The sequence below is a fragment of the Corylus avellana genome, chromosome ca7 (assembly GCF_901000735.1).
Source record: "Corylus avellana chromosome ca7, CavTom2PMs-1.0".
NCBI lineage: Eukaryota > Viridiplantae > Streptophyta > Magnoliopsida > Fagales > Betulaceae > Corylus > Corylus avellana.
The window spans coordinates 21,142,453-21,151,250 of NC_081547.1; the positions used below are offsets into that span (position 1 = coordinate 21,142,453).

The following is an 8,798-nucleotide window of genomic DNA, read 5'->3' on the forward strand; positions in this document are numbered from 1 at the left end:
TATCAAAGCCAGACATGAAGGAGCAATGGTTGGAATGGTTGAGAAACGAGATGAAAGAGATATTTTGTAAAGCCATCAGATTATTTAACTATAAATTACTAGAAGTGTCAAGCGTTCTTGTTTGTTTTTTATACCACACATGAACATATATCACTTAAACTATGGATGCTTTTGGGGATGACCAAAAAATTATGTGGAGTAGAGGAAGTAGAATTCCATCCGTATATTGGTAATTAATTAATGGTGCTATTTGAAGGAAGTTGCATACAATAATATTATCACTCTTGCCCATTTTGATTTTCCATAGTAAAATACAACAAAGATCTAGACCAAGACAAGAAGAAGAGCCCTATCGAGATTACCGTCCATGGATGATGGATTAGCCATTAAACAAAGCTAAAAAGATACATCCCACTAATCATCTGTGACGGGCTCCACCTGAGCTCCCTCGGTGAAATAATCATCACCGTTGATCTGATCAAGAACGAGCACCAATCCCATGGCAAAAGCCCCATCAAAGCCAGGCTTAACGCAAAGGGAGAAAACGTCCTTCCCTAGCAGCACGTGGGTGGAAGCATCCACTTTGCGTCGGATCTCAGCCACTGATTCCTTCCCCGCATTCAAGATCGTGCAACAGCGTTGCGAAAAGTGTCCCTCGATCTGGTACTCCTCCCCTGGGTCGCTATACACCTCCACGCTCACGCTCGACCGTCCGATCATCGAGGATCTCCGCACGCTGAAGATCGGTTTCTGGTGCCCGTCGATTCTCTCCCCTATAAAGCCCTCCCACCGGTGGTGGAGACTCGGCCTCTGTTTCACAAATCAAAGTATTTGAATTAACTCACCGAGTCGATCGGAATCGCTCAAATTAACGAGTCAAGCACACTACAAAGGGAAGTAAATTAATTCCCATTAAATAAAACGAGATTTTCACGACCGTTTTTGTAAGCATTGGCAATTTTAGTTTCCGTACTCACCGAGTTGACTCAAATCAAATCGGTAACACATTAGAAAGAGACAAGAAAAATCAAAGACGACCCATTAATGCAAATCAGAAACCGAGCCAACCCTTTTCTGAAAATATACATATTTCCCAAATTTTTCATTAAAAATCACACACAAACTCGACTCACTGAGTCGAAACTCGTTGGTAACGAAAAAAGCTACATTACCTTCCGGCGGACAGTGAGGAGACACCTTCCGTTCGCGTCCATGAGAACGATTTCGCCCCTGTCACGGGTTTCGGGCCCGTACGAGTCGACTCGGAAGACCAAGTCGCCCTTGCAATCATAGACGGTGAAGCCATCATTGGCGAAGAAAAGAGAGGTCTTGAGGACGGTGAGATGAGTCTCTTCTTGGAATACGAACCCAGCTTCCACAACAAAGCCTTGTTTCATATCTTTGGTTAATTGGTTTCCTTAAGATTTCCGAAGACTTTGATGCACAACAATGGAAGATAGAGACTCTGTTTGTGTTTGGGCCTTGAGGTTGTTGTATGGTGGAGCTAGCGTTGAAGAGACCTAAACGTTGGGAAGAAGATTTATATTGTTGGAGAGACAGGTGAGACACACGGTGAGAACTCGGAGCTCACCGTTTTGACACGTGCGATGTGGTTTTGCATTTTTCACATGAGATAACAATATAACATGGACGAGCAATGCTGTACTCCAAATCCAGGTCAAATCCTAACCTGGATTTTTAAGTACACTTTTTTTTTTTATTTTTTCGAGATGACAGCCAAAATTATCGGTAAATCCAAATCACTTTTATTGCCACGCAGGAACTAAACTTTAAAGTAAAAAAGTTAAAGTGTACGTAATTTTTTTTTTTAATTTGAAAAACTTCGCTTAATTAACTTTTACTATTTTTGTAATTACGTAGTTTATTGTATCAAACTTTAAAAAGTTTATAATATCATAATCCGTTATGATTTTCTGTTAAATTTTAACGAGACCTTCAAAATTTTTAAAATACCAATTTTTTTTTATTACTTTTTAAATTATTTAATTAATATAATTTATAAATTTATAAATTTTATAGAAGTATGGTAAACCCTAATTTGATGTATGATTTAACTTCAAACCCTAACAAGAGAGGTGACATAGTAAATTTTTTAAAATTTGAAATACTAAGTCAAGAGTTTTTAAAAGGAGTTCTCCTAGTGTTTTTCTGGTCCTACGTGAATATTATTTTTTAAAAACAAAGTATGAGGAATAAGTGAAGTTTTTTTTTTTTTTTTAAAAGAAAATGTTAGTTACTCTCCCGAAGTCTTTCTCGTTTTACGTGTAAATTATTTTATAAAAACTAAATAAAAGCAATTTTTTTTAATAAATAATTTTCACATAGAGTCAACAATACACGAGAATAACATTAATTAACCAGGAACTAGAGCACCTAGCATTCCTTTTTTTTTAATCATAGAGTTGGAGTGGCCATTCCTTCTCTCACTAGCTATGAAGAGTTTCCTTTTCTCCTCTCAAGATCTTGGTATGGACCCCAACCCCCAAGCATAATATCTTATCAGGAAGCTAGGGCATATGCAATATTATATTATAAGGTGTGAGTCGTGTGACTCGAATACGAACGAATCGGTTGCTTTCGGCATGACTGAGTTAACTCGGGTGCGTACGTAACCAGTATTGGAAACAAGTAATTTATTATTATTATTATTATCGGAAACAAGTAATTATTTATATATAATGAAAAATGGGGATTGCCTTTTTGTATTGCTTCAGTACGTACGACACAAGTTTTCACTGCCAAATGCTGGAAAGGCGGATGAATGTTTGCCGAAACCGAAAACGACCCATCATTTGCCGCAATTCCATTATTTTTATAAAAGAAAAAGAAAAGACTTTTCGCTCTGTGGAAAATAAAAAGATAAAGACAAAGGAAAAGGAAGAAGAAGGCTGCGATTTATATTGGAGGAAGAGGTGAGGGATGACGTCAAGTCTTCGTCTTCCTCAAAACAAGGATGGTACGAGAGACCGCCATCCAGGCCGCAGGTTGCTGATTAGAGAATAGAATTTATTAGCTTTTTAATTTATATTTTAAAACAATAATATTAATTTTATAAGCAAATTAGAAAGGAAGAGAAGGGACATAGTTGCCCTCTATAATAAAGAATGTGCCGACAAACCAGCTGAAGTTATATGATGCCGACGCCACCCAATTCATTAAGAAAGCATGAATTAACTACCCTCTTTCTTAGATTAGGACGTGTGCAATTTCAAAAACTAAAACTAAATAAATTTTATGATATTATTTTTAAGGTTTTACAATGTGATTAAATACTTCTTAGGTTAGGCCAAAAAAAGAAATATTAGCTCATATCGTCAGAAAAGCTAACGGAATTCGTTAAACTAATATGTTAGCATCAATTAAATATGGTCACGTGTCCGAATTGCCTAGTCACTATAAATATAATATGGTATGGTAGTACTTGACAGCAAGAGAAGTTAAACACCCTAAACTCCACGTAAAGTAAAAATCAGTTGTCGGTGAAATCCTTTCCCTGCGTACGCCGGCCTCCCCACGTTCTGATTTCACCAATGAAAAAGGCTAAGAGATTATTAAAAATCGACTATTTGAGTGATTATTTGGAATTTTACTAGGTGACATATGAGGGGAGATTAGGGGATTATTGTAAGAGAAATGATAAAAATTATTTTCTATAATATTTTTCACCAATTTCTCTAGTGAATGGCTGAATCCATCATTAAATTTGTACGACTCACGTGAGTCCACAAATGTAATGATGGATCCATTAGATTTGTAAAAAGAGATTTTTGAAATATGGTTTAAAAAAAAAATGTATAACATGTTTCTTATCGTAAGAAGTTGCGGTTTAAGAAATATTTTGTGTTTTGGTTGAAAATATGTTTTTGTGTGACGTAAATGTTATGATTTTTTTTAGAAAAAAAAAATTTAGTAGAAAGGAAAAATGAAAGAGGAAAGGATTAGCATATTGACCCTTAGGGCTTGTTTAGCAACTCTTTTTTCTTTTCTTTTTTATTCCTCTCTATCTAAATAAGTCAAAAAAAAATTATCAAACAACTGTTTTTACAAAACACCAACAACAAAAACTCGAAACTTCTTTTACCTTAATATCACATTACAACACTTTTTCAACCATAACACAAAAAAAGTTATCAAACATCCCATAATGTTTGTGCTTCCTTTTCTTTCGTTATACTCTTAATTTCTATAATCAACACCTAGAAAGTCTAAAGTCGGGCCAAATTAAATCATAACGATGAAATAAAAGAAGCTAATTATTAATACCTTTACAATTTCATTTCATTTCCCATCTTGAGCTTATCTTAACCTTCTCAATCACCGTCCTTAGCTAAATGAATCATATCTTTCAATCCTACTCCCTTAATTTAATATTAAATTTGTAGGTCAAAAATTGACAACCACAGTGAATGTCAAAATTAACATGCCAACGTTAACGTTGTATATACACATGCATGGAACATCAGTTTTATCGGATTCTGCTAAACGAGAACAGTTGACCTCTTGGTTTGTGGGAAACAAACAAGCAGCTACAAGTGATGCCAATAATTGTAAAGCAACTTAATTACAAAATAATAATAATAATTAGTATTATTATATATTATTATTATTGTAAAGCTTAGCTAGGGTGTACAACATAGCTAGGCAGATATTTCGGTTAACACGAATTACGGCTTACTTTCCGATCTGCATGGAAGTGAATCTTATGTCTTTTCAACTCCAAACCTCAAAATTTACTTTAAATAGAAATAAAAGCCTCAAATTTACTCTTAACGATCTCTTTTGTAAATTCTCTTCTGCCATCTCAATTATTGTCTGGCCATGCGTATCTATGTCTCTCACCCTTTTGTTTTCACTATAACTCAAGATAATGATGATATACTCATATAAGATATGGGCTTGAGACTGATTTCATTCAATGAAAACGGCACAGAGATGACCGAAATCAATGATAAATTATTAGTGGATCCAAAAATGTTTTCAGTTAGCCAAAGATAATTATTTTCATTAGGTGTAAAATGATTTACGCTTTTCAACTACATAAATCAAGGTAAACCATTTTTTACAGCTCTCTCGTACTCTCAAGTAGAAAATTATAAAAAGAATCTTTATAGGACCTACCTACCTACCTGAGCAAGTCCTATGTTCCTTGAAAGTAAACCTGCTTGGGTAGGGAGGCCTCACAAGGGCCTTCTCACATAGTACTCGATCTTCTTTTGTAGCTCCCCTCGGTCTTCTATTTCTCTAGCTATTATTGCTGCTCCTCAATATGTGTATATTCTTACGATGTGAATAAAAGTTGATATTTATAAGCTAATCTGATTGACTAAAAGTATAAGAAATATTTGTCGAATTTTCGTATGAGCCAAACATATATATAAAAAAAATAAAAAAATAAAAACCTTTTTAGGCCAAAACAAACTAGGTCGAAATGTACTGAGTTAATTATTGAATATAGTTATCGTGTGCAATAGATTCCATAGCAACTCCCTTTTTGTAAATCAAAAGTAATGATTCAATCCGAGTCATATAACTCAGTCTTTTTAAAAAAAAAAAAAAAAATTATCCTACACAACTGATGTCCATAGCATCTATATATGTAACATAGTTGTTGAGATCGATGTTGATCATATTAAGATTTTAATTCTTAAATTCAAGACCTTTATTTAATATTTTCAGAGAATGACATAAATATCAAATTAAAATTCCTTTAAAAAAACAAAAATTAGAAGCCACGGTCATGGAGGCCATGGCTCCATGACGGCATGACCAAAGTTGGCACTAGCTACCTCTATGTTAAGGTACAGCTCATAACCGCGTCTTAGAGAGATGGGTTATGGCCCTTCCAATTAGAGGGGGTGGGGGCCCCATGCACCCCGCTTTGACTCATTTTGCTTTTTTTGAAGTATTTTTTTTACGAAGAATGATATAATTATCTTTGTAAATTGGAATATATACTAACAGAAAGAAGCAAAAGAAACAATGGGGAATTGAAGAGGATCTTTCTTACCACAAATAGGAAAGAAAGGGGGAAGAGAGGAGAAATTTGTAACCGCAGCTCAATATGAAAGAAAGTGGGCAGAAAAGTTACCAAAACGTTGAGAGCAGGGCTAGCAATTTAATCCGCGACCCGTTACGATCATGACATCTAATTTTAGGGTTAGGGTTTAGGTTAAATGAGTTAAAGTTATAAACGAATTATAACTCGTTTAATAAACATGTTATGTTCGAATTTGATATAAACAAGTTTACGAATTAATCGGATTGACACAAACCTTGTATGTAAACCCGTTTTACCTGGCCTAGTTGAGAGAGCGTGGGATACTAGACCCCACTATTTAAGGTAAAAGAGGCAATGTAAAGTTTGAAGGGGAGCCCACATGGAACATGGTCCCATGCTAATAACACCCCTGTCTCTCACGTCAACTTCATTTAAAACGCTAAAACAAAATAAATGAAGTGTGAAAATGTCAAAGCCAATATGGTCGTCGGTCGACCACCGGCCGGCACAGTTTTTGTTTTGGCACTCCACTGTGGAGCAGTAAAGTCTGTTGAACTGTAAATACCCCTATCAAGACTTTTCTCGTCTACAACTATTTACTTTCTTTCTTCATTTTTCATTTTTTATTATTTTGTTTAACAGCACACACAATTATTTTCCTCTCGTCTCTCCCCGCACCAGCAAAACAACAGACTAGCAGGGCAGCCAACCTCCATCTTCCATGTCAATTAAAACGAAACAAATCATCCCCAATAGCCCACTCAACATTTCATTTTTCTTTTCTATTTTTCTTCGTTTTTCTCTTAAAACTCAGTTTTAGAGATCAACAAACATCCGTCTCTTCTATCGTTTTACTTCATTTGATCCGTACAGCTAGCTAGGTAACTTTGTGACACTGGACCTCGACCTCTTTGATTTGTAGAGATCTGAGTATTAACCAAGAAAACAAAAAACACACTAATTAATTTACAAGGAAACACGAGGCGCTTCAGGGAGAGAGGAGGAGGACAAATTAAGCTGGAAAGATGAAGTTTCGTTGAGGGAGAGAGAGAAGGGAGAGAAAATATTAAAGATGTGTGAATCCTACAGGGCATCTCCAACAGGAGATGGCCAAAATAGCAGCTATAACTCATGAAAAACTACAATTTTATACTTTGTTTGCAATGAAGTTGTTCTTACCAAAAAAAAAAAAATACAAATTTATACTCTAACTACTCATTATACAGACTACAACAAATTCTTCATTTTACTTGCTATTTTCTATAAATATTATTTTGTATGGGACAAAGTGTGAAAGAAAGACGGAAAGAGAGAGACGGTGAAAGAAAGAAAGGGTGAAAAACAAAATAATAATAATAAATTATAGGGTAAATAGTGAATAGGCAGAATAGTATATTTATTATTTACACTAAAACAAAAAAAATGTCAAAGTAGCTACTGTATTGGTTATATAAAAAAAAAATAGCCCATAAGTGTCAAATTTAACTATTATGGGTTTTTTTGCCTATTATGCTAAAAATGCTTTATTCACTAGGGATTGTACCCTTAATTCCAATAATTTTATATCTATGTTGATATTCAATTTTTGTAATGAATATATGTATTCATTGATTAAATGATTTGAGTATATGACATATAAAATATCTTTCACATGTTTATTACTAAGTTTATCATATTTATTGTGCATGTGAAAGGTCATAGGATTACATTGAATATAGTTATGAGTATGAGTAACGTAGTTATCACGCAAGGTCTTAGTCTATAATCTTTATAGCCTTAAAATATAAAGTTCACAGTCTGTAAATGGAACTGGTGTTGGGAATTGTATCCTGAATCCCAATGATTTTATATCTATATTGACATTGAAATGTTTGTAATGAAAATATGTTATATTCACTGAATAAATGATTTGAGCATATAACATATAAAATGTATTTTACATGCTTATTACCAAGTTCATCATATTTATTATGCATGTGAAAAGTCCTAGGATTACATTGAATATGGCTATGGGCGTGAGTAACGTGATTATTACACAAGATCTTAATTTATAATCTTTGTATCCTTAAATGTATAAAATTCGCAATCGGTAAATGGATCTGGGCATTCCATTTTGAGAAAGACTGTTACATATTGAATCTTGGTGATCTACCTTGATCAAGCGAAGCGGTGACTTCGGATTGATGTGCAGTGTGCTGAGATCCTAAGGCACTAAACGGACCAAGGAATTGTCTTTTCATAAAGGGACTGTCTATTAGGAAAAGACAATAACTCCTTAAAAGACTGCTTTAGACTTTGATTCTAAATTATGAGGGAATTGTGGACTCAGGTGTTCCATGAAGATTGTTTTGATAAATCAAAGAGTAAAACTTATCATCGGTCGAAATAACCTCAATACATTGAGTGATCATATGAAACATTGTAGGAAGGCTTTTTTCAAGAGAGAATCCAAATCCTTTGTTAGAGAACAAAGTGATAAGAAACTTCTCATTAAGATAGATTTTATGGTTATTATTCTCAGAGTCTCCAACTGGAGCTTTTTGGTTGGTATACCAAAATATATACATATGTTGTTTACATGTATATATGAGAACAACGTAAAATTAGTGACTCAAGGATAAAGAAGTAGAGAATGAAGTGGCAGCATCCTTAGCATTAATTTTGTTACGTAATATTTCATGGAGAAATCATAAGTTAACATTAAGAAAGTCAAAATGATTAATTGTTTAATAAAAAATATTTATTGGAGTACAGTCACAATTATTTAGTGAAATTAATT

General features: G+C 34.1%; 1 protein-coding gene across 1 annotated transcript; it reads right to left on the reverse strand.

Annotated features, from left to right (window-relative positions):
* Window positions 1–265: 265 nt before the first annotated feature.
* Window positions 266–1,620, reverse strand: LOC132187569 (protein LURP-one-related 12-like). The gene is made up of 2 exons (XM_059601919.1): window positions 1,173–1,620; window positions 266–810 (listed from the first exon to the last, which is right to left on the reverse strand). Exons 1-2 carry the CDS (start codon window positions 1,395–1,397, stop codon window positions 415–417), a joined length of 621 nt encoding a protein of 206 aa, XP_059457902.1. The 5' UTR covers window positions 1,398–1,620; the 3' UTR covers window positions 266–414.
* Between the last annotated feature and the right edge of the window lie 7,178 nt (window positions 1,621–8,798).

Excerpts from the sequence above, each read along its gene's own strand:
- LOC132187569 (XM_059601919.1), bottom strand. The coding sequence starts at position 1,397 with ATGAAACAAGGCTTTGTTGTGGAAGCTGGGTTCGTATTCCAAGAAGAG. Across the intron at positions 811-1,172 it reads TCCTCACTGTCCGCCGGAAG|AGGCCGAGTCTCCACCACCG; the intron begins GTAATGTAGCTT and ends TTTGTGAAACAG.